At 47.4% G+C, this 27,831-nt stretch overlaps 2 protein-coding genes and 1 long non-coding RNA gene across 4 annotated transcripts in view; 2 read left to right on the forward strand and 1 right to left on the reverse strand.

The window, feature by feature from the left end:
* Positions 1-418: 418 nt before the first annotated feature.
* Positions 419-14,900, forward strand: APOM (apolipoprotein M). 2 transcript variants are annotated; one of them, XM_081903382.1, is made up of 7 exons: positions 419-595; positions 6,281-6,423; positions 8,982-9,055; positions 10,530-10,628; positions 11,397-11,495; positions 12,841-12,881; positions 14,783-14,900. In XM_081903382.1, the coding sequence occupies exons 1-6, from the start codon at positions 449-451 to the stop codon at positions 12,864-12,866; spliced, it is 588 nt and encodes a 195-aa protein (XP_081759508.1). In that variant the 5' UTR covers positions 419-448; the 3' UTR covers positions 12,867-12,881; positions 14,783-14,900. The 2 variants fall into 2 exon arrangements, with proteins under 2 accessions (XP_081759508.1, XP_081759509.1); XM_081903383.1 differs by lacking the exon at positions 419-595 and adding an exon at positions 3,299-3,435.
* Positions 14,901-15,569: 669 nt separating this feature from the next.
* Positions 15,570-27,831, forward strand: part of LOC309365473 — a 112,540-nt gene continuing 100,278 nt past the window's right edge. Inside the window, exon 1 of the long non-coding RNA XR_014166180.1 lies at positions 15,570-15,826. This is a non-coding gene — a long non-coding RNA (uncharacterized lncRNA). The remainder of the gene's footprint in view (positions 15,827-27,831) is intronic.
* On the reverse strand, positions 16,264-27,711 carry LOC309365163 (uncharacterized protein C6orf47). Its single transcript, XM_081903364.1, has 2 exons — positions 27,345-27,711; positions 16,264-22,683 (listed from the first exon to the last, which is right to left on the reverse strand). Exon 2 carries the CDS (start codon positions 22,068-22,070, stop codon positions 21,435-21,437), a length of 636 nt encoding a protein of 211 aa, XP_081759490.1. The 5' UTR covers positions 22,071-22,683; positions 27,345-27,711; the 3' UTR covers positions 16,264-21,434.

The following is a 27,831-nucleotide window of genomic DNA, read 5'->3' on the forward strand; positions in this document are numbered from 1 at the left end:
TCCCCTCTAGGATACAGTTTCCTGAAGACCTGGTTATTTGCCCAGGCTTTTGAGGGAATCTTCTGACAGCATCCATGCCTTCAGTAGGCTAGTTGTGGTGTGCCTACCTTGTTTTTAATAGCCGTATTGCAAATTTGAAACTGATTTAGTTGTCACCGTCACTAAAACTGTTTAATTAAATAAATAAATAAATATTTTTTTTTAAAAAAAGTATAGGGATTCCCACCCAGCGTGAGGTAGTGTCCCCTAAATAGGACTTTTGGTTAAGTAAAGTGAAATCTACTTTTTTATCTTTTTTTGGAAAAATTCATATTGCAGAAACACCTCTCTCTTCCTTCCCCCATGCATGCTTCAACAGCTGTTTTCAACAAGTGAGGTTCTCCGCATTTGTATGCTATGAAAAGTTGTACCGGTATTTCTTCCAGTCGTGTAAGATTAGGATGTCTGTATGTATGCATGTAATGACGGGATCTGGTCTACAAATGAGCAATCCGTCAGTTTCCATCTGCTACCAACTCAAGGGGGACGGACAGCTATTCTCTCAGCACCCTATTTGCCATATGGAGACAAAAATGATCTACCTTACAGGGTTGTGGTAAGAATTACAATATAATGTACGTGAAACATCTTGAAAAGTTTTGCATAAACTTCCTAAGTTGTCTAGAAACTTACCTGCCTTAGGTAACTAATACAATAATAATTATTAAATATTATTATTATTATTAGGCAGCCCTTAGCCACTTTGTGTGTGTGTGTTAATAAGGCTTGACCTCAACACTTGCTGTACTCAGATTTGAAATCTACATGGGTTGAAACCTATATAAATTCATTTGAATAAGCTAACAAGTAATAACTTATGAGGTACAGCCCATATTCTCTCCAAATCACTGCCACAGTTTTTGCCTATGCACTGTTTCCCACAGCAAGGCGTGGGTGTTGCCTGTCAATCACATTTTAAATCCACCCACCCTTGCTATTGGCTGAGCTGTTCTCATGTCATAATACACTGAGTCAATATGTACCCTCAGTTTAGAGTCTGAAACTCATTAGGCCTTGAGGCAGCAGATGCAGGAAGCAGCTGCATGTTGTGATACATCTGTATGTGTAACGTAGCCTGCACAAAGGATGTTGCCATGTTTCTAACTTTTTACATGAAGGGACAGGCATCCTTTTGTCCTTTGCCTCAGGCAGCATAATATATTGGGCCATCTTTGTATTGCAGAACAATATACCCTATTTTTTGTTCTATAAGACGCACCTTTTCCCTCCTAAAAAGTAAGGGGAAATGTGTGTGCGTCTTATGGAGAGAATGCAGGCTGTGCAGCTATCTCAGAAGCCAGAACAGCAAGAGGGATTGCTGCTTTCACTGCTCAGCAATCCCTCTTGCTGTTCTGGCTTCTGGGATTCAGAATATTTTTTTTCTTGTTTTCCTCCTCCAAAAACTAGGTGCGTCTTATGGTCTGGTGCGTCTCATAGAGTGAAAAATATGGTATCTCTAATAGGACTATATATATTCCCGGTTGATGGTGACCTTTCCCTATTTGTGGAATACCCTTTCTGATGAAATGTATCTGGCTGCCCCATTATAGTGGTACCTCGGGTTACATACGCTTCAGGTTGCATACGTTTCAGGTTACAGACTCCGCTAACCAAGAAATATTGCTTCAGGTTAAGAACTTTGCTTCAGGATGAGAACAGAAATCGTGCTCCTGCGGTGCGGCAGCAGCAGGAGGCCCCATTAGCTAAAGTGGTGCTTCAGGTTAAGAACAGTTTCAGGTTAAGTACGGACCTCCGGAATCAATTAAGTACTTAACCCAAGGTACCACTGTATTAACATTCAGGAGGAGTTTAAAAACTTTCCAGAGAGAAAATAACTTGGCTAACAGAATTCTTATCAGCCACCGATACACAAGAGGAATTATATGGACACATTCCCCAAAGGAGACTGTTTGGAAAACATTTCTCGGGAACTTAGGACTGACTAGGACATATTTGAGAAAGATGTGAGGTCGAAAAGGATCTATAGCTGGTTGTTCTGCAGTGTTACTGTTCAGTCATTTTTTTTACATTTGTTGGTCTCATCGCTTATTGTGCTTAATGCATAGGAACCCTCGGGGCATATTAATTATACTGTACGGTTGGCAAAAAAAAGAGCAGAAGTGCTTGGGAGGCAGAGGATTCATGAGCTCAGAAACTGAGCAGGCAGTCAGGGGTAAAAGGTAAAGAGATCCCTGACCATTATGTCCAGTCATGGCTGACTCTGGGGTTGCGGCGCTCATCTCGCTTTATTGGCCGAAGGAGCCGGCATACAGTTTCCGGGTCATGTGGCCAACATGACTAAGCCGCTTCTGGTGAACCAGAGCAGCACACGGAAACGCCATTTACCTTCCCGCCAGAGCGGTACCTATTTATCTACTTGCACTTTGAGGTGCTTTCGAACTGCTAGGTTGGCAGGAGCAGGGACCGAGCAACAGGAGCTCACCCTGTCGCGGGGATTCGAACCGCCGACCTTCTGATCGGCAAGCCCAAGAGGCTCAGTGGTTTAACCCAACGTGCCACCCGCGTCCCACAGGCAGGTAGGGGAAGACAAGCTAAAATGCACCTGATATTAACTGACCAGGTATATTTGTGGATCGAACCGCACATAGCAGGAGAAAACCAATCCCCCTTCCAAATCAATTAAATTTAACAGGGTCACTGGAGTGGCCAAACTAATCTAGAGGAAATCCCTATTTGATATCAAATATGTGCTTACTTGCTTATAATTATAGACTACGCTTCAGAGTAGTGAACACAGTATAAAACAATGAAACAATAAATGAATCCTCCTCAGACCAAGACAAGAAATCAGCAGCAAGTGTTTGAATTCCCCTGCCCACTTATAGACCTATTCCCAAACTGCTATGTGAAAATATGTGTTTAAGCTGTCATCTAAAAAAACAGTCAGGGGAAGAGGGAGTTCCACAAACGGGGGGCTACCACAGAGAAGACCTCCTGCTTCACCCTGTAACAGGCCAACCCTGCTGTTGGGACCACACAAAGGGAGGTATGGGAAGAGGCACTCCATCGGGTAATGATTATCTCTGTTTTCCCGCAATAACATCCCCATCATCAGAAACACTGCTTCCTTTGTTTGCTCTCAGGGCCCCCGGTTATGCTTGGTAGGGTCTTTCTGGATTTCAATCTCTGCTTCTGCTGTGAGGCACAGGCTGGACTCTAGACCCCAGAGAGCTAAACATTTAACAGGCAGGGGGCAAAGGTGAGCCTTGCAGGATGTTCTTTGCAGAGGTGGATTCTCCAAGTGAATTGCCTGCCGTTCCCGCAATGGAGGGTCTGTGGTGCTATCTCTTCTACTTCTACGGAGTCCTTGTGGACGCTCTCTCCTTGTGTGAGGGTCCCACGAAGCTGCATGCCAGCGAGCTGAACCGAGATCAGGTAGTTGAAGCCGATGGAGGGCAGCTGGGGTTGACAGCAGGCGGATGCCTCTTAAATGTCCTGAAGGAGCGTCTCCACCCCCATCGTTCAGCCCGGACACCGAGATCCAGCCCTGAGGGCCTTCTGGCGGTTCCCTCATTGCGAGATGTGAGGTTACAGGGAACCAAACGGAGGGCCTTCTCGGTGGTGGCGCCCGCCCTGTGGAACGCCCTCCCTTCAGATGTGAAGGAAATAAGCAGCTATCCTATCTTTAACAGACATCTGAAGGCAGCCCTGTTTAGGGAAGTTTTTAATATTTAATGCTATATTGTTATTAACACTCAATTGGGAGCCGCTCAGAGTGGCTGGGGAAACTCAGCCAGATGGGTGGGGTATAAATAATAAATTATTATTATTATTATTAAAATGCTTCTGTGTTCAAGCAGGTAGAACCCTTGAAGAACGAGGAGACCTTCATCCAGCATTTGGGAGGCGGGAAGGCAAAATGCACATTATTACTATCACTATTGATCCCACTATTATTTTTCCATCACAGTGGAATCTTGGTTCTCGAATGCCTTGGTACTCAAACATTTCGGCTCCTGAATGCCGAAAACCTGAAAATAAGTGTTCCAGTTTTCAAACGTTTTTCAGAACCCAAAGGTCTGATGTGGCTATCAGCTATTGTTTCTGGGGCTCTTATGCCAATCAGAAGCCACGCTTTGCTTTTTGAACGTTTCGGGAGTTGAATGGACTTCCGGAACGGATTATGTTCGAGAACCAAGGTACCAGTGTATTTTTTTATTGCCCCCCTAGTAGCAGGTGCATTCTTTTTTTGAACAATGAAAGCAAAGTATACAAATGAAAATTAAGAACCTGAGGAAAAGCATGCTGGAACGGATAAAAGATCCATCTAGTGAAGGGATGGGGAAACTGTGGCCCTGCTGTTCTGACTCCCAACTCCCATCAGCCCCAGCCAGCAAGGCCAAGGGTGAGGGATGATGGGAGCTGTAGTCCAGCTACATCTGGAGAGCCACGCAGGATCCCGTTCCCTGATCTAGTCTGTGCCTTCTTGTTTCTCATTGGTGCCACCTGGAAAGCATGCAAGCAGGACACAACTCCTGCCCCTGGGGGAGACCCAGAGGTGGTTTATCAGAGGAAGAAGAAGAAGAAGAGTTTGGATTTGATATCCCACCTTTCACTCCCTTTAAGGAGTCTCAAAGCGGCTAACATTCTCCCTTCCCTTCCTCCCCCCCAACAAACACTCTGTGAGGTGAGTGGGGCTGAGAGACTTCAGAGAAGTGTGACTGGCCAAGGTCACCCAGCAGCTGCATGTGGAGGAGCGGAGACGCGAACCCGGTTCCCCAGATTACGAGACTGCCGCTCTTAACCACTACACCACACTGGCTCTCAAGGATTTAAGGGAGTGCATCAGCTTTGGTCGTGCTTGCACGGAGCCTCAGGGGCACTGCAACTATTGTGTAGGATGGAAGGCAAGAGGTGGGGGTGGCGAATTTAGGCATTCCTGCTGAAAGTTGAGACTTCCACTGGTTTCAGGGGTCTCGCAGGAGGTGGAAAGGGGGAGAAAGTCTCATTGTGCAAGCAGACCTCATTCTGTACACACGTACATCAATGAGTGTCATGTTTAATTCCACCCCCTATTCGTCTGCTTTTTTATTATTTTAATCAGGTTTGGGGGGGGGCTTTGGGGATTTGTTTGCAAAGTGGCTGTTTCCTGCATTTATGATTTATAGCCAACTAACTTTTACTCAGAGTAGACCCATTAAAATTAATGTGCCTAAGTTAGGCATAGCCATTAATTTTAATGTAAGGCTGTCATATGTCCAGAATTTCCCAGACATACCTGAGATTTGTCCAGGAGAAATTTCCGAAAATCGGTAAAATGTTCGGGAAGAACCAGGCGTATGGCAACCCATGTTGGAAGTGTTGAATTTTTTGCCAAATTTCCTTTAAAAAAATAGCTAAAAAATGTCATTGGAGGGGGGTGAGGGGAAGCTCAACAACTTTTGTGTCCAGATTTTCACTTCTTGAAATATGGCAACCCTATTTTAATGGCTCTCCTCTGAGTAGGACTAACAGTGGCCATGACCCTTTGTAGGTGGGGGTTTTTAGCATCACCATTTTCTTCTTCTGTGAAATGGGTATTTTGTGGTGCCCGTTATACATTATCAGGTTTTGAAATGTGCCCTGGGCCCAAGAAGGTTGGGAACACCTTGGCAAAGAGCCACCCAAGTTAAAAGACACACTTTTTGCATGTAACATGTAGTTTGGCCCAAGGCCAAGACATTTTGGCATCTGAGGCGGATCACAAAAGGTGCCCCCACCCGCAGCCAGGGAAGAAGGGATGAGTGAAGGTCTACACCAGGAACAAGGGAGAAATTAATTGGGAACAAGGGGGAAGTAAAGATCTATCCAGTGGTACCTCGGGTTAAGAACTTAATTCACTCTGGAGGTCCGTTCTTAACCTGAAAATGTTCTTAACCTGAGGTGCCACGTTAGCTAATGGGGCTTCTCGCTGCCACCGCACGATTTCTGTTCTCATCCTGAGGTAAAGTTCTTAACCCGAGGTACTATTTCTGGGTAAGCAGAGTCTGTGACCTGAAGCGTCTGTAACCCGAGGTACCACTGTATTGAAAACAAGGTGTGGGAATCAAACCAACCTTATCCAATGGTTGGAGTGAGAATTAAAGGTCATGTCACTTCAGAAGAAGCTGGTGAAGCAGCCTTGGAGGCTGAATCTGCTGCCCCTGTGGATCCTGCCACCTGAGGCAGCTGCCTCACCTTGCCTCATGGGTGTGCTGGCCCTGCTTTGTCCCCAGGTGTGACTCAATTCTCCCCTTTGCAGTATATCGGCAGGTGGTTCTTCATTGCAGCAGCTGCGGCATCACCTTCCTCACTGGAGACGTTCGCCAGCACTGACAGCAGCATCTTCAGCATGACACAAACCAGCAGCCCAGAGCGGTTGCAACTGGAGGCTGCCATCCGACTGTGAGTTCCTTTTCCCTTTGGCCCTTTCCCCGCAAAACACACTACTTTCCCAGGGAACCAAGGCTGAGCTAAGGCTCTCTAGGGCCGGTGTGGGGAGCTAACAAAGAAGAGTGTTTCTCGAGCATGTGCAGAGCGCAGGACTCAAGATGTTTCGACAAGGCAAAAGATCCAAATGGGACTCTCTACGTAGGACTCCCCACCCGCTCTGTGGATACCTAGAGGGGAGGGGGAGTTCAGAGATTTTGTAGGAAAGGATCCCCCAAGTTGGTAGTGTTGTAGAAAAAATTGGGGTTGGCTTTTTCACTCCAACTCCCCTCAAAGGATTCAGTGTCCCCTAAGTCCGTTATCGGTCAGACAATTGAATCCCGTTGCTTGGTCCCTGCTCCTGCCAACCTAGCAGTTCAAAAGCACGTCAAAGTGCAAGTAGATAAATAGGTACCACTCCAGCGGGAAGGTAAACGGTGTTTCCGTGCACTGCTCTGGTTCTCCAGAAGCGGCTTAGTCATGCTGGCCACATGACCTGGAAGCTGTATGCCGGCTCCCTCGGCCAATAAAGCGAGATGAGCACCGCAACCCCAGAGTCGCTCGCGACTGGACCTAAGGGTCAGGGGTCCCTTTACCTAAGTCCCTTATCGGTCAGAGAGAAATGGGTGGAAGCAGGAACCAGTCTGAGCAAGGAAGATATTTATTTTTCTGTTGCAACAGTGCCTCCCCCCTTCCCGCTCCACTTTACAAGGAGGCAAGGACACAGAACAAGATGTACAAGAACTTTTAAAGGCTTTAGAAATTGCCCAACCCCTTAGCCAAAGACCAGCCAAAAGCATCACACGAGCATCACAGAAGGAGGTGGGTCTACAACAGAAATTTGAGGTTGTAACTCATCTCCTGTCTGTCAAGGTACCTGAAAATGTTTGCTGGCTATTGTTTCCTGGCTAGTCAGGGCTATTCCTCCCAAATGGTAAATACCTACTGAATACATAGCAGATTCTCTTTTGACAGGTCTGCTTTGCCTTTAACAAATACCGGTACTTGCCAGACCAATTTGCAGGATCTGCAAGTGAAAGAAAATATTGGAAAAGGTTTCCCAAGATGAGAGGAAATGGCTTCGGGATTGCTCAAATGAACTCTAATGAAGTGTAATTTTCTCAGGGCATATTTCCTAAATTTTGAAAGGCGACAGATTGGTTTTCTGTGAAGTGTGTTTCCCCAATGTGTGTGCACCCTAATTTTTAAAATAACAGTAGACACCCCCAGACCTTGCAGAAAAATACTGGGAGGAGGTCACACCAAAAAAGGCCAAGTCCATGCACTGGTACTTACAATGGAAGAACCAACACCGGGAGTTGGCATCATTGGGCATTTGCCAAGGCCCCACTGCCACTCTGGAGTTGCCTGGCTTTGCTGTTGTTGGCTAATCGCCTATGTTTTCTGGACATGCATCATCCAAAGCCTTCTGCTGTGCCCCTGAAGGTGCGCAGTCTGGGAGTCATTCTGTACTCGCAGCTGTCCATGGACAGTTGTTCACCAACTCCATCTGGTACGCAGGCTGAGACCCTATCTGCCCACAGACTGTCTCACCATAGTGGTGCATGCTCTAGTTATCTCCCGCTTGGACTACTGCAATGCGCTCTATGTGGGGCTAACTTTGAAGGTGACCCGGAAACTACAACTAATCCAGAATGCGGCAGCTAGACTGGTGACTGGGAGCGGCTGCCGGGACCACATAACACAGGTCTTGAAAGACCTACATTGGCTCCCTGTACATTTCTGAGCACAATTCAAAGTATTGGTGCTGACCTTTAAAGCCCTAAACGGCCTCGGTCATATATACCTGAAGGAGCGTCTCCACCTCCATCGTTCTGCCCGGACACTGAGGTCCAGCATTGAGGGCCTTCTGGCGGTTCCCTCGCTACGAGAAGCCAAGTTACAGGGAAGCAGGCAGAGGGCCTTCTCGGTAGTGGCACCCGCCCTGTGGAATGCCCTCCCACCAGATGTCAAAGAGAACAACGACTACCAGACTTTTAGAAGACATCTGAAGGCAGCCCTGTTTAGGGAAGCTTTTAATGTTTGATGGACTACTGCATTTTAATATTTTGTTGGAAGCTGCCCAGAGTGGCTGGGGAAACCCAGCCAGATGGGTGGGGTATGTATAAATAAATAAATAAATAAATAAATATTCATTTTCTTGGGGGGGGGGCATATCACTGTCCTTCCATAGCCCTTTTCTTCCATCTGTCCAAATCACTCTTTTTTCAAGGAAAAATCTAGATGGGTACTTTGCCAAAGATGCATGTTGTAGCTATGAGAAATCCTGGTTTTTAATTGAGTGTATTGTTACGTCAGCTGGAGTGATATTGAAAAATATGCAGAATTTAAAAATAAATTAAGAGGTAACATGTTAAGAGGCCCCCCAAGGCCTCTCAGTTGTCTCTGAGTCCCTGCCTTACGAAACCTACCTCAAAGAATCCATTACATTTGGCTGTTTAACCATCCATCCATCCATCTCTCTCTCTCTCTCTCTCTCTCTCTCTCTCTCTCTCTCTCTCTCTCTCTCTCAGGAAAACAGGCCAATGTATTCCCAGATCATGGATTTACTTACTTAAGGAGCAGAGTGCTGATCTGGCTACAGAAGGTAAGGCCGAACGTCCTTTTCTAATGGCCCCTTTGATAAGCCCACTCTCAAAGCTGAGCTCAGAACAGGACTTGCCCTCTCAGGAAGCAGAGAGAGGAGCGTTGCAGGTAGGGAGCAGCAGCAGCCAGGTGTTTAGGGGGCAGGACTGCGAGTGTCATGTGGCCTGCAGACTGCATATCTCAGGAACAGCTGAAGACACTGCCCCTGTTGTTGTTTTTCCGAAGTAGTCCTTTTTATTATTTGCTGTTCAAGTCCTTTTGTGTTTTGAAAGTGGTAACGTTCCTGTTCACAGGGATTAAGTTAAACTACAGTGGTACCTCGGTTTACATACTTAATTCGTTCTGGAGGTCCGTTCTTAACCTGAAACTGTTCTTAACCTGAAGCACCACTTTAGCTAATGGGGCCTGCTGCTGCTGCTGCCGCACCGCGGCTGCGTGATTTCTGTTCTCATCCTGAAGCAAAGTTCTTAACCGGAGGTACTATTTTTGGGTTAGCGGAATCTGCAACCTGAAGCGTATGTAATCTGAAGCGTCTGTAACCAGCGGTACCACTGTATTAAGAAAATTCTACAGTGGAATGAGAACTCCTTACAATCGCCCTCTGAAAATAAAACATTCACTTGTCACCTAGCAGAGACCTGGAGCTGAAGCAGTAAGAGCAAAAATCCACATTTCAATTAGGTGGAGAGGTGAAAAGCGAGATAAGCGCCACAACCCCAGAGTCGGCCACAACTGGACCTAATGGTCAAGGGGTCCCTTTACCCTTTACATTTACTAGGCCTGGGGTGGCATTAAATCCTGCTGCGTTTGGCTACGTGCCCCAGTTACCCAGAGGGAACTAGGGTGCGCAGCCAGACTGAGCAGTCCTGCTTCACTGTCTACGTGCTTTGCCTCCCTGCAAAGTGAACTACCTTAACGTGAGTTGAGCTTCCAGGATATTGATAAAGGTAAAGGGACTCCTGACTGTTAGGTCCAGTCGTGGCCGACTCTGGGGTTGCGGCACTCATCTCGCTTTACTGACCGAGGGAGCCGGCGTACAGCTTCCGGGTCATGTGGCCAGCATGACTAAGCCGCTTCTTGTGAACCAGAGCAGCGCACGGAAATGCCCTTTACCTTCCCGCTGGAGCGGTACCAATTTATCTACTTGCACTTTGACGTGCTTTCGAACTGCTAGGTTGGCAGGAGCAGGGACCGAGCAACAGGAGCTCACCCCATCGCAGGGATTCGAACTGCCAACCTTCTGATCGACAAGTCCTAGGCTCTGTGGTTTAACCCACAGCGCCACCCTCAATTTACCTCTGCATTCAGTTGATTGAATTTGTTTGGTATGTACCTCAGCTTGAGTAAATGGGTTATATTTTTCACCCGCGTTCTGAAGTGGTACAGTCCTGGGAAGGCTGCACCATGGAAATCTGTGCATCCCATCTCTCTTGACCTATGAACATGTTTCTTTCTCTCTGACTTCCCCACTCCAGGCCGCCCTCACATGAGGACAGAGCTGTTCTCTGGCAAGTGCCCCGACTCCATCATTGTCCAGGAAACAGACCGAGACTACCAGAGGATCCTTCTGTATTGTGAGTCCTTCATCCACAGATGTCTGAACTGGGGTGCTTGATTGGGTTAGGGCAGGGGTCAGCAAACTTTTTCAGCAGGGGGCCAGTCCACTGTCCCTCAGACCCTGTTGGGGGCCGACTATATATTTGGGGGGGGGGGAATGAACGAATCTCTGGGTTATTCCCACAAATAATCCAGAGATGAGTGTCCCCAAATATAAAATCATAGAAAACGGGAGATACATAGCCGCTCCAGCAACATATCTCTATTTCCTCACATCCAGAAACGCAAGAAGGCCTTTCACGCTTGCTAGAAGCTCAGCCTTGCCCTCACCGGTTCTGGAAGTCTCCTATAGAAGAGTCCTGTACGCACAGAGACTTTGCGCCTGCCCATTAGGGGAAATAGGAAGTCCCAAACATATATTTTAGTTTGATGTCCTTTTTATGCTGAGATTCGTAGAGACACCATTGATCCATTGCTGAAGAGGCTCGCCGATCTTTCAGGCAAGTCTAACCCAGAGATGCATTTTAAATAAAAGCACACATTCCTCTCATGTAAAAAACACCAGGCAGGCTCCACAAACAACCCAGAGATGCATTTTAAATAAAAGGGCACATTCTACTCATGTAAAAACACGCTGATTCCTGGACTGTCCATGGGCCGGATTTAGAAGGCGATTGGGCCAGATCCAGCCCCCGGGCCTTAGTTTGCCTACCCATGGGTTAGGGTAACGAATCTTGGAATTGAAATGTCCTTGCATCTGAGCTGCGCTTGTCCTCTCTCCCCAGCCCGAGTCCTCCACCCTGCTGAGGGCTGTATTTCTGATTTCAAAGGCAAAGCTTCCTGCCTTGACATGAACGAATTCCTGCTTATACCCAGGACCCAAGGTAGGTATTACTAGTGAACTGGGTGGTGCTTTACCTGTTGTTGCAGCTTTTCCACGTTTAGCATCTCTCAGATGAAGGGTGGCCACAAATGCATCACCCCAAAGAGAAGACAAAAGAAAACACAGATAGGTTCGCTTATACAGTGGTACCTTGGTTCTCAAACTTAATCCGTTCTGGAAGTCCGTTCCAAAACCAAAGCGTTCCTTAAACCAAGGCGTGCTTGCCCATAGAAAGCAATGCAAAACGGATTAATCCATTCCGAGCTTTTAAAAATAACCCCCCCAAAACAGCAATTTAACATGAATTTTACTATCTAACGAGACCGTTGATCCATAAAATGAAAGTAACAATTAATGTGCTGTACTACAAAATAAATAAGACAGTATTGTAGATGATAAAAATTAAAATTAAATGACAGTCATTGTTTGGGCAGGGTTTTTTTTTTATCCATTTCTGCAGTCACACAATAAGTAGCTGAACTGGGCTCCACACAGTGGCAAAAACAAATTAAACGAAAAAGACTCAAAAACAAAAATGCAAAAAAAAATGGTAAAAAAAATAAAGCGCCAAACTTAATCTGTTCTGGAAGTCCATTTGACTTCTGAAATGTTCGAAAACCAAGGCACAGCTTCTGACTAGTGCAGGCACCCTGCAAACAATAGCCGACAGCTGCATCAGACATTTGGCTTCTGAAAAGTGTTCGGAAACTGGAACACTTCCGGGTTTTCGGCATTTGAGAACCAAGGCGTTTGAGTACCAAGGCGTTTGAGAACCAAGGTACCACTGAATATGGATTGATGCAAACTTGGAAATAATTATTAGGATTTAGATAGCAGTACTGTACAACATGTCTCTCGCCACGGTGGGGAAGACCACACAGTCTGTTGCCCAGGTAGTAACAGCCGATGGGCAACTTCAAAGCCCCCTCCCCATGCTTCTTTCTTTTGCACCTCCAAACTGGATTTGGACTGGGGAGCTCTTCCGATGGAGGACTGTTTCAAACAGAGGACTGTCCTTTGCAATTTAGGGCACCTAGTCAACCTTAGTCAGATGTGACTGCTCCTTTCTATAGAGGCTGTTTCCTCTGTAAAATCAAGATTGTGTACCCCACACTTGCCCTAAGCAAAGCGATATCTTGTCATTATAGCTCAGCTACGACATCCCAGAGTTAGAAGAGAGCAACATTTCTTGTCCGTGACACACCCGGCTATGAAAACAACTTCACATTCCCTTCCCTCGCTCTGCCCTGCAGACTCAAAATGCACTTCTGGATTTCAAAGACCGGAGTCACAACTAACTTTGCAAACGTTTGTGTACTAATCATCATTGGCCTTCTCTCTTTCAGGTGCCTGTGAATTCCAAGCATTTTGACCTCAAACTCCTTGGGTAAGATAAGCCATCCTGTCCCCAACTCGAATACATATTTAACTTCCCTACTATCCTAAAATCACCATCTCCCTGTGGTATGAGTCAAAGCTTAGGGTGCCTAATAGTAAAGAAATGTCCCTGATCCTATAGCTCAGGGTTGGCTTCTAGATCACTCTTTTTTTTCTTATAATAAATTTTATTAGATTTTATAAAGAGAGATACAAAGACGGTGATCAAACATATTTTTTGGCTAAACAAATACGCTGATCTAGGTAAAATTAAAATATAGATCGAGAGGAAAAGAAGGGGGAAAGAAAGAAAGAGAGAGAGACAGAGAGAGAAGGATTAAAAGAGAGAGAAAATAAATAAACAAGGTTAAGAAACTAAAGCACTTCTGGTTCTTCATCTGTCAGCTATATATAAACAATATTCAACTCATCTGCTCCAATATAACACTCAGCACAACTACTTTTTATAAGCAAACATTCTCTTCAGCCTTCAAACCCAAATGTCATTAGTCATACCTTGGAAGTTGAACTCCTTGTGACTTGAATGTTTTGGCTCCCAAACGCCGCAAACCCAGAAGTGAGTCTTCTGGTTTGCAAATGTTCTTTGGCAGGTGGCGCTGTGGGTTAAACCACAGAGCCTAGGACTTGCCGATCAGAAGGTCGGCAGTTTGAATCCCCGTGACAGGGTGAGCTCCCGTTGTTCAGTCCCTGCTCCTGCCAACCTAGCAGTTTGAAAGCACGTCAAAGTGCAAGTAGATAAATAGGTACTGCTTCGGCGGGAAGGTAAACGGCGTTTCCGTGCGCTGTTCTGGTTCGCCAGAAGTCATGCTGGCCCCATGACCCGGAAGCTGTACACCGGCTCCCTCAGCCAATAAAGCGAGATGAGCGCCACAACCCCAGAGTCGGTCACGACTGGACCTAATGGCCAGGGGTCCCTTTGCCTTTATTAGGCAGAATTGTAATTAGTAGCCCCAATTTGCTCACGTTCATTAATTTTAATGGCGCTACTCTTGAGTGGAACTTAGTTCAATGCCACCCATAGGAAGCTACCTCATTCGGAGTCAGACAACCGGCCAAGCTAGCTCACTGGCTAGCTATGGCTTTCCAGGGTTTCAGGCAGGAGACAATCATAGCCCTGGCCTGGAAATGTTGGGGACTGAACCTGGGACCTTCTGCATGCAGGGCAGCTGTGCTGTCACTGAGCTACAGCCCTTCCCCAGCTTGCAGGCGAACGTCTGTGGCTCAGAGATATCAGCCTGCCCCTGGAATGCAGGGTTGCGTTGTGAATTCTTCTCCAGGGTGTGTTGTTCTCTGGGTCACAGCCTCAAGTTCACGCAGGGGAAACCAGGAGGGCCTTAGCAAAAGCGCCAGAGCTCAGTCGGTAGAAGTGTTCAAAATTATGAAGAGCACGGGGGCAGAACCGTTTTTCTCCATCTCTCAATACTGCCGGAACAAGGGCTCATCAACTTGAAGCTGAATCTCGCAAGCTTCAGGCAAGAGAAAGGGCATTTTGCTCCCAAAGGAAGTAGCGATGATGGGCAGTGACTCAGGGTGGTTGTGAAAGAGGAGTAGACGAATTCATGAAGGATGAAGCAATCAATGGCTACTAGATGAGGCTCAAAACATTTGTGTCAGTACACGTTTAACGCTGCACCATGGTTAGGTGGGGAAAGACAGAGGAGGGGAGATTTGCATACAAAGCCCAGCAGAAAAAGGATTGTACAACAAGCCTCCAGGGCGCTCCTGATCTCGTAACAGACGCCGGGAGTCACCAACAGGCAATTTTGCTTTTTTGGTATCTACTTGCCAGATCCAGTTCCTCAGTTGCTCACGAAACCAATGAAATAGGAAACCTCAGATTCTTTCAGTACCAACCCTCATTTATTCCTTCCTTTCTTGTTTTCACCTCAGCTTTGGACCCGCTGCGGCAGGACTTAACCGTACACAGAAGTCCGTTTGCCTCACTCACTGCGGAAATGGGTGGTTTTACACGTCCTGCGGTGTTGAATAAAATTCCTTTGAGCCAAAAGTGAACTTCCAGGTCTCAGACCACACACTTCCTCAAGTGCTTTTGCCTGGCTGGAATTGTCCCTGAACTGCGGAAACGCCTCTTGCTTGTCTGCATGGAGAGGTGTGTGCTTGTGTGTGTATGGATAGAAACCCAACTTTTGTGTGGCTAGAATGCAGGAAACACGGGACACGGGTGGCGCTGTGGGTTAAACCACAGAGCCTAGGACTTGCCGATCAGAAGGTTGGCGGTTCAAATCCCCGCAATGGGGTGAGGTCCCGTTGTTCAGTCCCTGCTCCTGCCCACCTAGCAGTTCGAAAGCACGTCAGAGTGCAAGTAGATAAATAGGTACCACTCTGGCGGGAAGGTAGACGGCGTTTCCGTGCACTGCTCTGGTTAGTCATGCTGGCCACATGACCCGGAAGCTGTACACCGGTTCTTAAAAAAAAGGGGGGGGGGATAATGCAGCAAACTGCACCAAACAGAGCACAAGACTTAATTGGCAGGGTTCGAGCCCCCATGTTGGGCAAAAATATTCCTGCATTACAGGAGGTTGGACTAAACGATCCTTGTGGTTCCTTCCAGCTCTATGATTCTGTGATTGGTAACATCAGTTGCTCCTCCCATTTTTTGTCTCTGGCCTCACCCACTACTAGCATGGTCCCCACAAAGGAATTCGGCCAAAAGTACCGTATTTTTCGCTCTATAAGACGCACCAGACCACAAGAGGCACCTAGTTTTTGGAGGAGGGAAACAAGAAAAAAAATATTCTGAATCTCAGAAGCCAGAACAGCAAGAGGGATCGCTGAGCAGCGAAAGCAGCAATCCCTCTTGCTGTTCTGGCTTCTGGGATAGCTGCGCAGCCTGCATTCGCTCCATAAGACACACACACATTTCCCCTTACTTTTTAGGAGGGAAAAAGTGAGTCTTATAGAGCAAAAAATACAGTATGTTCACCCCACCACCCTGCTATAGTATTTTATTGCATACAATTCCATACAATAAAACACAAAACAAGAAAATAAAAGAAGCAATAAAATGCAATTAAAAATCGGTACGAATATTTCACATGATGTATGAACTGCCTCTCATGTTCCACCACAAATACACACACATACACAGTGTTAATGAATGGAGTTTGTGGGCCCTGCTGTAAATCCCAGCTGAGCTATGAAAAGTGAAAGCAAGCCCAGCTGAAAGCAGGAGGGGCGGGAGGCAGGGACCCACAGTGCAAACTCCAGAGGAATGATGAACCCCTTTCTTCCCTCTCCTCCAGTAAAAACTGCCTGATTGCTGTCCAGGCTTTGTCCAGTTGCCATTAGAACTAGCAATACACACAACTGTAGGTCACTCCGGTTGCAACTGAGAATCGCAGAGCCTCGCATTGTTCTTTGAAGTTTCCCTTTTATTTAAATATATAGATATATAGATATATTAACACAGGTTGGAAAAATAAACGAATCCAAATCAACAGTGTTTTAAACTGTTAAAACAGCAGTCAGGATATAGAGACACAGGTTAGTTTATGCAGTTCTCCCGCCTGCGGCCACCTCCTATACACAACCAATGTGTTCCCAAGTAAAACAGGGTAATTTGGTCCCCACCCCGCCCCACCCAATGAAGAAAATAACCACTATGCTTCCAAAATCACAAACGGCAACACACTTTCTCAGGCACCGGGGAACATCTAGAGTGGTGCATGACCAAACAGGACAGGGAAGAGGTATATTTTGGCTCTCAAGGAGTTGCAGAGATGTACCGTTTTGTGGAGACACAGAGGCACCTCCTGCTGTTCATGAAGCACACACAATTATTATTATTTTCTCTTGATCTTCCCTTCACTGGCAAACTCCTCACAGTTTTCATAACAATGCTGCCTCGGGATGGAGCCTATTATAATTCTAGCGTCTCCCTCCCTCCAACACAGAATAGCACAGCCAGCAGTGCGATGATACGGGTGCATAACGTTTCAGCAGGAACATCGCAGGCAGCTACTGGCTAGTATGTGTGACGCCACTCACACCCCTCATCTTGAGATTGATTCGTACGCAATATAAATTTGCTGAGGAATTACTAGGTATCCCAAATAAGCACTCTGGTAATCCCAGTAAGCGAGACGGCGAGGTTTTGTTTTTGTTTTTAAGAGCACAGTGTTGCATTGAAACCAACATAAGAAGTCAGTCACTACTAAGAGGGTGGAACGTCACATTATGTGGAAAAAACGCAGGATTTCCAGCTTCGTCTGTTCCTTTTGGCACGTGTGCAGACAGGACACTTCCAGGGGAGGCAGGTGGAAGGCTTTAACCCTTCCTCGAGTTGCTCGTTCTCAAAATGGCCTCGCGGAATCCTTGTCACCCCCAACTCTGGCTCAGTTTGGTTGAGGAAAGAATGAGGTTTTTTTGTGGGGGGTGCAGTTGCAAGGGGAAATCAACAGATACCAGAATACTACCAAGAAAGTTGTCACAAATTCACATTCAATGATAGGTTTGCCAAGGAAGTTCTGCCTTCAAATGTTTTGGGGACTCACCCATTATAAGACTCAGTCATTTCAAAATATTTCCTTGACTCCCCTCTCCTTTCAAAAACAAGATGGGTTCCTAATCAGTTGTACAAGCGTCAGAAATCCTGTTCTGCCTGCTTCCGAGGTGTGGAGAGCTCTCTAGATCCAGCCCCGCTATAGTCCGTTCTCTAGATTAGCCCTTCTTCCGTTCGGGACATTTCAGTGGGTGGAAGGATGGCTTTGGCCCACAAGGATGGAGAACCTGTGGCCTTCCAGATGTTGTTGGACTACAGTTCCCATCATTCCCAGGTCACAGTCAGGGACGATGGGAGTTGTAGTATTAACAACAACCAGACGCACAAACAGAAGAATTCCGTAAGACTTTGTGCTAAGGAAGGATGTTTATGCTGGTGGGTTTCGTTTTAGGCTAGCTTGCGCCGCTCTGGACTGAATTAAAAAAACACAACAATATAGACCTACTCCGATGTAGTCAAGTCAATCAATTTGAGGAAACAGCTAATTCCCCTGCTAGGGCACAACTTAATTGGTGGCTCTACAGCTTCAAGTAAACTTCTTGGGGAAAATAGGGCGAAGGACAAAAGTAGACATTCCAGTACCACAGCTATATATCACAAGATGGGGTTTTTAGGAGTCCCTCGAGGCCATAGTATCACAGAAGTGTCACATCCACGATTGCTGCTAGTGGTCAGCCTAGTTAGTCAGCTACAAGAGCCCTGAGATTACGGTGGGGACATTGTCCGAAGCACCCTCCCCTTTCACTGCTCTCTGGAACGCCAGGTGAAAAACTGTACCTGGATAGGAGACCAATGTGATGTGTTCTAACTGTGGAAGGGGCTAGCTGCTGTTTGCCTCAGAGGGCCTCCCCTGAGGGCTTTCCTCAGCATTAGGGAGCGACAAAGAGCGATGGCCATTGCGATGGCCTTCTACTCATCCCTCAGCAAGAGGGGAAGATGTTTGTAGGTGAACGTGAGGGAGAAATTAAAAGGGTGTCCACTTCAGATCTGGCACACAGAGAGACAAAGATCTAGCACATGACCCTGGGCAAAGGGAACCGTTTCCTCTTGAGTTCCTATCTGAGATTCAGGGGTGGGGAGCCTGCGGCCCTCCGGACTACAACTCCTATCATTCCTAATTACTGACCGTTCCGACTAGGGCTGATGGGAGTTGGGATTCCGACAGCATTTGGGAGGCCAAAGCCCTGCTCTTCTTCCTGGAACAGGAATGCACACCACAAAAGCAGTGTTTGCCGGCACCCGCAGTGGCAGGCCAGAAGTTTGAAAGGATAGAGAAGGCATTCATTCTGCCTCAGAACCGGAACGCTTAACTTTTTTATTCTCGCTCGAGGCAGATGGCATGGGACATTCTGGCTCTATCCGGACAAGAGAGGGGTTTCACTTGAAAGATATCACATGGGTATTAGACAAAATTCAGAGAAGGAAATGAATCTGAGAAAGCTTTTACAGGAAGGGTTGTGCACAACACATTTTTGGGGAAAGGCCTTGAATCCCGAGGAAGTTTCCTAGATGAAATGGGAGTGTTTCTGCTGAAAATGAGATTGCAGCTTGCTCTGAATGTGGTTGCAATGTAGAATTATTTCCTGCAACCATTTTTTTAAAAAATGAATGATCCGATTTGCCGCTTTCTTGTCTATCACAACATGGAGATCAAGTGGATCTCAAGGAGCTAGAAGGAGGGGGGTGATCTAGCGGGGAAAGGGGACATCACAAAAGGGATTAATGAGAAAGAGGGGGATATGTTCTAGGTTCCAGAGACATGAAATCAAAGCATGTTTTATACATCACTGCTTGCGGCTAACAGAGGAGTGTTCAGGGGAGAGGTTAAACTGTATTTATGTTTGTGGAAGGAGAGAGGATCACTCAGTGAGAACATCTGGTTTGGGGGCATTCTGGGCATGCATCAGAGACCGTGGATCTTGAAGGGAAGAAGGAGGGGAGAGACAGAAATGTAAGATATATAACTTGGAAAAGACCTGACTGTGGACCTCACGTAGCTACATCATAGGATGGATTCCACACAAGAAGGTGGTGTTTGCTTTAGGAGATCACAAGAGACATACATGATCCCGACAGAACTGAAGAATGAAGTGTGTTGTGCTGATCTGGAAAGATGTGCTGACCTAGGAATGTGGAGGCCTTGCCAGAAACGAGGAAAGGAATAATGTTCCTACGAACACAACTGCCACATCCACTCCGGTGGTCCCTAGTTCCAACGGCAAGCCTGGCGCAATATAAACTTCCCATCCCCTGGCAAGAAAAACACAAACAGGAACTTGGAAGAGAGGCTGATTGGGCCTATGGCTGGCAGCCAGGATTGCAAGCCTGAACAGGTAACCAAGCTTCCCGCAGGTGAACATTAATATTCTGGGAAACGTGGGTCACCTTCTTGCGAGGCAATAGGGCACACCTCAGGTGTGTGGTAAAGGTAGACATTTGTATCCCTGCGCGGCTCAAGCACACCTGGGCCGCTGAGAGGCATGCTGAGATCCTCTCTCAATCACACCCAGATCCTTTGGGCAACACATGGCCCACACTGATCTGGTAGCATAAAATCTCAATATTGCTGAAGTTGCTTGGGCTGGGTATCAATAAAACAGGGCAAAGAACTAGACTCTCCTGCTGCTGGAAAAAGTTCTAGATGCTGGTGAGGAGCAGGTGGAATCTAGCTGAAATTCCAGGCTCAGAACTGCTTATCCCTGAGGTTTGGGACGGAGGGGAAGATCAACTTTCTAAACAGCCCACCTTGCCCCTTCAGAATAAGCTAGGGAGAGACAGTCCGTTTCTAACAGGGAGTCCTCAGTAGTCCACCTCCATCCAGATTCCTCCTCAGTAGTTTTACATATTTCCTGATACTGCCCTCCAGAAGTTCCTGAACTTCAACTCCCATCAGCCCCAGCAAGCCCAGGGAATAACCAGGGATGATGGGAACTGTAGTCCAACCATCTCTGGAAGGTTCCATGATGGGTACCCCTGCTCTAAGTTGTGGGAGGCTTTCATGACTTTCTGGAATCTTCCTCCCCTAGATTAGATGTCATACCAATTAGAACACTTCCTGCCAAACCCCAGTCCTCCCATTGGCTCCTTTGAATCCTCTTGTACAGGTACAATAGGTCTCTCTCCTGGGAACTGACCCATAGCTCTCAAATCCACCCCGCCCTAGCCTCAGATAAATCCACTCTCCGGTCCCAGTTAAGATAGGAGGTTCTTCATCCCTAGTACCCACTCGCCCCAGCCTGAGACGGGGGCAAGAAGATGCAATGTGGCATCTACTGGCCCTTCCCAGATCAATTCCCCTGCCCTCTCCCTACCACCCTCCAAAGTGATTGTCCAAAGCCTCTTGCCCTCACCTGCTGGGCCACCAGAGCAGAAAGCTGCACTTGCTTGCTGTTCAAGATCAAAGCACAACTCCCAGTGTTCTAGACAACTCACACTGGGTCTAGGGACGCCTCTGCTAAAACGAGGACCCCACTGACTGATGAAATCACCAGTCTTTGCAGATTATAGGAACTGGTTATGTGCGGATCACCCCAGCAACGCTTCTTCAAAACTGCCCGCCAAACATGCTCTACAGAGGCATGTCCATGACCCTGTCAATGAACCCTCGAGTCCCCTCACCTTCCCGCCAAATCTAGTTCCCAAGATCCACTGGGGGCAGGCAAGACAGGAAAACCAGGTTCAGACTGGTTTGGATGTGGAGTGCACCCCCCACCCTCGTGCCCCTGATTTCTTCAAGGCCCCTCTAGGTGGGAATAGTTGTGATGGTTTCCCCTCCCTTTGCTCCCCAAAAAGCCATTCACAAATGCGCACTGGGACCACCTGCGTGGGGGACAGGACATACACACATACATATGTTTTTGCAAACATACACCCGCCGCACAACACTCTCTATTCCCTCCTCTTTTGTGCGTGTCTGTCCAGCCATCCTAAATGGGGACCACATCAGCTGCGCTCTTTGGCTTCCATGACCCAATTCTACCCCGAATAGCCGCAGGAGGCGGGCCACCAGAGTCTTCCTCCTTATAGCGGCGGCGACTGCTTGCCTGTGCCGGCTGCTGACAGTTCCTCTTCCTTGGCTGGGTCGGGGCCAATGGGCTCTTTCTCCTTTGGGGGCTCTGACCCGCCGGCCTGGATACTGACACACAAGACCAGGGTCTGCAGGAAGCCGTAGAGGCAGGCAAACTGCACCAGGTACTCCTGGACCAGCCACAGGGCCAAGTACATCCCGTAAGCGGTGACTAAGAAGCAGGCAAAGCCGTGAAGCCAGACCTTCAGAGGGCCCCCGAATCCCAGGATATCCAAAACCAGCCGGAAGGCCGGGGACGAGGCACAGAGCAAACTCACCACGCACAGGTCAAAGAGGTGACGGGTGAAGTTGAAGCAGATCTGCAAGTTCTCTGGCGATTCGACGGATGCTTTCGGCGGCGAGAGGTGCTGAGGTATCCCGGCCAATAGGGAGCTCTCTCCAGCAGCGGAACTTTGGCCCCAGCCAATAGCGCCCAAGAGGCGTCGGCCGCTCCACCATCTTGGTTTTGGGGGCGCCGTGCTTTCCTCCAGCTCCCCCTGCAATTCCTCCTCTTCCTTTTTCACGTCCTTCGCCTTTCCTCGTCGCCAAGGCAGTCCAGGGAGCCACGACTTGGCTCTGCTGAGGAACATGGCGCAGGGAGAGGGTGCACGGATATATTATTATAATATAGATAAATAGATGTAAACAAACTAAAGAGCAGGTGTGGGAGCTATACACCCAGAGCAACCAAAGTTCACTTGGGACCCAAGGTTCTCGAAGATCAGCTCCCTGCCACGAAGAATACGGCCTAGCATGGCATTTTCCACTCCTCCTGCTCACATCTGCTGCTTCAGACGCCAAGGCTGGTGGCTCAGTCTTCAAGGAAACCACAATTGTGGGTTATCCATAAATCTTGGCTCTTCCGGGCTTGGAGCTGTCCTAGATGCTGGCTGCCCAGAACATGAATCTCCTGTGTCCAAGCAAATACATATGTTGGAGAACGGTTTGCTCACACAGAGGGAAGAACTTCCTGCCACATCACACTGATTTTTTCAACACTCCTGGCAAACCAGCCCTCTTAAGGCATGCAGGTCCGCTTCCCCAAATGGGCATGGTGGGTTCAGTTCCCTGTTTCCAAAAGGGTGTATTTGTGTCTCCCAAAATAAATAAAATCTCAGCTTCTTATTAGTTCAGGGGCTCCAAAGACTCGCATCATGCTGCCTCAAATAAAAGATGGGATCTTTCGCTCCAGAACAGCCTCCCCTATGAAAGAAAGAAAGAAATTTTCAGTCAGCGAACTGACCGCAGGGGGGACAGAATGGCAATTAAGGGGAGATATCTGATTTAACCTACTTCTTATCTTGAAAAATGGTGGTAATAGTGACCCGTGGGCTTGTTGCAAGGGTGAACATGGTTTTAAATGCTGAAAACGGAAGACTAAAAGGCGAATAAACTTTTAATTCTCATCCTTCATGAAGATTTTCCGTCTAGCTAGCAGGAAATGTTATGGACCCCCAAATACTGACAAGGTCCTGATATTAGCTGTGGGTTATCGTCAACTAAGTTTTACTCAGTGTAGAGACACTGAAAATAACATGAGTAACTTAGAGCCATTCACTTCAATGAGCCTACAATGAGTAAAACTAAGTGAAACGTAACTGAATACCACACTTTGTTCCCTGGTAGTTTCTCCAGGGAGATTATCATTAAAAAAAAACAACTGAACACATGATCAGTTTCCAAAACACTGATTCTCACCAATTCTCAATACTGATTTTATCCAATAATAAAATTATTGTTTCATTGATCATGTTTGTATCCTCACCCTTCACCACAGCCTCCCAGGGCAGGCTACACAAATCACAAAAAAGTGTTGAGTACAGTGGTACCTCAGGATACATACGCTTCAGGTTACAGACTCCACTAATCCAGAAATAGTGCTTCAGATTAAGAACTTTGCTTCAGGATGAGAACAGAAATTGTGCTCTGGCGATGCGGCAGTAACAGGAGGCCCCATTAGCTAAAGTGGTGCTTCAGGTTAAGAACAGTTTCAAGTTAAGAACGGACCTCCGGAACGAATTAAGTACTTAACCTGAGGTACCACTGTACTTGGTGATGGAACTCTTGAGAAAGACCTCTCCTGTTGACCATAACACACAGGCCAGTTCCGTTATAGAGAGAGGCGTTCCTTCAGATAATTGGGGCCCACATCGTTTAGGGCTTTCCACAGACCCCATTCCAAGTGCTGGTTTGGACCTATAAAACCTTAAAACAGAACCACAATGCCTCAAGGAACGCCTCTCTCCATATGAAACAATCCAGTCTCTCCTCGTTCATCATCTGAGGCCCTTCTTCATGTGCCTCCTCCGTGAGAGGTCCAGAGGGTGGCAACACGAGAACGGGGCCTTCTCTGCAGCGGCTCCCTGTTTGTGTGATGCTGTCCCCAGGGAGGCTCGCCTGTCACCTTCATTATACAACTGGATATATCAGTTGCAGCTTCTAAACTGTCTTTAGGAGCAGCCTCAGGGACAGCAGACTGCAATAATCCAACCTGGAGGTGTAACCAGAGAATGGGCAACTGTGGCAAAGCAAGACCAAAATGCAGCCCTTTGCCCAAGTGAGCTTTTGCAGGCAAGGCAGTGATTAAGAGCCAGTTTAAAATCAAATTATTATCCTGGATTCGACTACTTCAGAATGCAGGTAGCGGGGACCAATCTTGAAAGCACTGTGTGCGTGTTCCTACATGTAAAAAAGCAGCATGCTGGGAAACAGTTCAAGCTCGCCTTCTCTGTATTTGTCCATCTAACAGGAGGATTTTCAGACCTAATTTCCAGCAGTGGTACGCTCCAAAAAACCCGAAAATCCCTTTACATCACTCGAATCTGCTGTTTGCATACATTGACCCTAATCTCTGTCTCAGAATACAAATGCATTCTATCAGCCACTCCCAATCCCTTGATTGCTTTGGAATTCAATTGCAAAACTCCAAAAAAGGGTTTTGTACCTCCAGAATTTTGATTTCCCCTATCTTAGGTTGACCTATCTTAGTTTCTCTCCCCCCCCACCCCCACCCCAATAATCTCTTTTGGATGGCATGAACCCAAAATGTGCAATTAGTTGAAAACAAGCAGATGGATATCCACCATCTGTAGCCACAAAACAAGATCTGCATGGCGTAATAGATATTTTGCAACACCAAGCCGAAACCTGTTTCTATAATCGTCTATGCATTTCTGCTGCTGTAGGGGGAAATATGCCAACCAGGAGCCCTCAAGACGAACAAAAACCTCATTTAAACTCTCAGAAAAGTGACTTCCCCAACCTGGTACTGGCTGAGGCTGATGGGAACTGTAGTCCAAAACACCTGGAAGGAACCAGTCTGGGGAAGGCTCCCCCTTAGTGCATAAACAAACATGGCGGCCCTCCAGATAGGTATTAGTTGGACCACAACTCCCATCAGCCCCAGGCAGTGTGGCCCACAGAAAGGGATGATGGGAGCTGGAGTTCAATGGCATCAAGGGTTAAATACATCAGCTACCCCTGAATTACCTGGGGGGGGCAGGAGACAACATATATACCACTCTAAGTTTCCCATTATCCAACAGCTTGTATGAAACTAGGGGTCGGAGGTGAATTTAGGGGAGCCCGACTGGTTCACCCACACTGGGCACTGATCCGAGAGGGCGCCGCAACAATGACAAAAGAGATTGGGAGGGGGGATTTGGGTGTCATGCAGGGTGCTGCAGAAATGTTAGAGCCCAAAGTTCGCCACTGCTAGGGGTTCACGAAGAGTGTCCCAGAGCACCTCAGAAGAGCTGCCAATGAAAGAGAATGCCTCTGAACATGTTCAGAGTGCTTTCCTGTTCACCACTGAATAACCACAACTCGTGCTTGAGGCATGACTTTCACGCACCGCCAGATTTTCTAGCCAATCCATGTCAGATATGCAGCAGCTTGCCTTCTTTTAAAAAACTGACTTTGGAAAGCCTTGATTATCTCTCGTATTCTGCTTATTATAATGGCTGTTGGCTCTGCTGGTTCATCTTTTATCTCAGTTGTCTCTTACGTACACTGATCTTACATATGTTAATGGGGTTGTGGCCCCTCCAGCCCAAGTCAAGAGTTGGAACTACAGTGGTAAAGGTAAAGGGACCCCTGACCATTAGGTCCAGTCGTGACCGACTCTGGGGTTGTGGCACTCATCTCGCTTTATTGGTCAAGGGAGCGGGCATACAGCTTCCAGGTCTTGTGGCCAGCATGGCTAAGCCACTTCTGATGAACCAGAGCAGTGCACGGAAATGCCGTTTACCTTCCCGCCAGAGCGGTACCTATTTATCTACTTGCACTTTGACGTGCTTTCAAACTGCTAGGTTGGCCGGAGCAGGGACCGAGAAACGGGAGCTCACCCCGTTGCAGGGATTCGAACCGCCAACCTTCTGATCGGCAAGTCCTAGGCTCTGTGGTTTAACCCACAGCGCCACCCGCGTCCCTAGCTACAGTGGTACCTCGGGTTAAGGACTTAATTCGTTCCAGAGGTCCATTCTTAACCTGAAACTGTTCTTAACCTGAAGCACCACTTTAGCTAATGGGGCCTCCTGCCGCTGCCGCGCCACCGGAGCACAATTTCTGTTCTCAACCTGAGGCAAAGTTCTTAACCCAAGGTGCTATTTCTGGGTTAGCGGAGTCTGTAACCTGAAGCGTATGTAACCTGAAGCGTCTGTAACCCAAGGTACCACTGTACTGAAATGAACGATTGTGGCTAAACTTGGGGCCAACGGTTTCGATGGACCTGCTAGCACGGGACACAACAACCCTTTGCAGAAAATGAGAATGAACGAAACAATCATAAAAATGGCTTCACAACCACCCCACAAGCACAAAATACTTCAGGCACATGGAAGACGAATCAAACCTCAAAACATGCGTCTCTGTGTGTTCATGAAATGGCAAGGCTGCACCTTCGGCTGTGGTAATATTTGTGCGAGACAGGAAGCGAGGATGTGCTTGGGATTCCTCGTGAGCCACTTTCCGATTGAGTCTGGTCTAGGTGTAATTATGGCGCCATATGCTCTGGTTGGAGGATCCCATTCCCACCAGTGTGGTTTTTATTCGGCTTAGAGGGGATTGTGCCTGAGGAGATGTCGGTTATTAAGAGCGGGAGCCTCATGGCGGGGAAGATTTCTGGCGTTATATGTCATTCGCTCTCTGCAGCTCTGGAGTGTGCAGCAAGCATGACTTTTGCGAGACTAATCGGAAAAGGTGCCTCAACCGGAAAAAGGTGCCTCAACATGTGTACATTTATAGCATAATAGTCTCTTTATAGAAGCATCCTGTATCGACTGCTTTTAAGTTCTTAAAACAATCAATGTGTGTGTGGGGGGGGGGCTATCCTCTGCAGTGCTGTGCAATAAGGATACTTGGGATTTTATATAAGGCATTTCAAGAAAGCAAGATATCTCTCACAACACATTGAACTCTGCAATGTTTCAAACCGTGTGTGTTGGGGGTTGTCAACCAACATCTGGTCTATTTATAGATTTCATGAGATTCCAGGCGGAGGGAACTGCCTTCTTAGGCCTTTATTGCAAAAAAATAATAATACTCCCCCCTCCCTTCTAAATTAAAGAATCCTTGCAAACCCTCACTTGAATCCTAATCGATGCAGCCACGCACACCAAAATAAAAGCAAATCCCCCCCCCCAAGAGCTGCTCCCTTAACTCAAAGATTCCTCCCTCCCCAGGGAATCTGTACACCCCCCTCCCTAAGCGACTGCACCCAACGATCCTAATTAGGGCCGATCTCCCGATCACCCCCACCCCCCAAAATAAACCCCTCCAGGAATATCCACCACCCACTTGGAGAAGAGACCGCAGCGCTGCAACACGCGCCCTCCCTTCCACACGCACACGCGTTTAGCACGTACCGGGTGAGATCCAGAGAAGCGATGCCTCCCGAGCAACTTTTCCCCCTTCCCCTCCCTACGGATTTCTTTCTCCTTCCCTTCCGATTTCAGCTTTTTATCTTGCAGAGTAGGGCGGTTTGATTTCATTCCTTTCCTCCACCTCCCCTGGAAGGTAGCAACGCTCTTCTTTTTAATGTCCCCTACCTTGTTTTTTTAATATATAAATATATATGTGTGTGTCCAAACTCCAGCAGAAGAGGGACTTTCCGGAGGATCTTTGGCCCCGCCGAGCAAAGGGAGAGAAGGAAGGGGAGAGACTTAGCCCAGCCCTAGATGGAGAAGGAGGGGGAAGGAGACGGGGAGGGGGGAGAAAGAGAGAAGTCTCTTCCTTGGGATTTTCTGGTAGGACTGGATTAGGAGAAGCGCCACCCCAAAGGCGGGAGGAGCCTCTAGGGAGGGGTCAACTGGGAAGGAGGGGCTACCTGGGGGGTGGAGGAAGTGGGAGAAC

Source organism: Podarcis melisellensis (assembly GCF_964234715.1).
Source record: "Podarcis melisellensis genome assembly, chromosome: 2".
Classification (NCBI taxonomy): Eukaryota; Metazoa; Chordata; class Lepidosauria; order Squamata; family Lacertidae; genus Podarcis; species Podarcis melisellensis.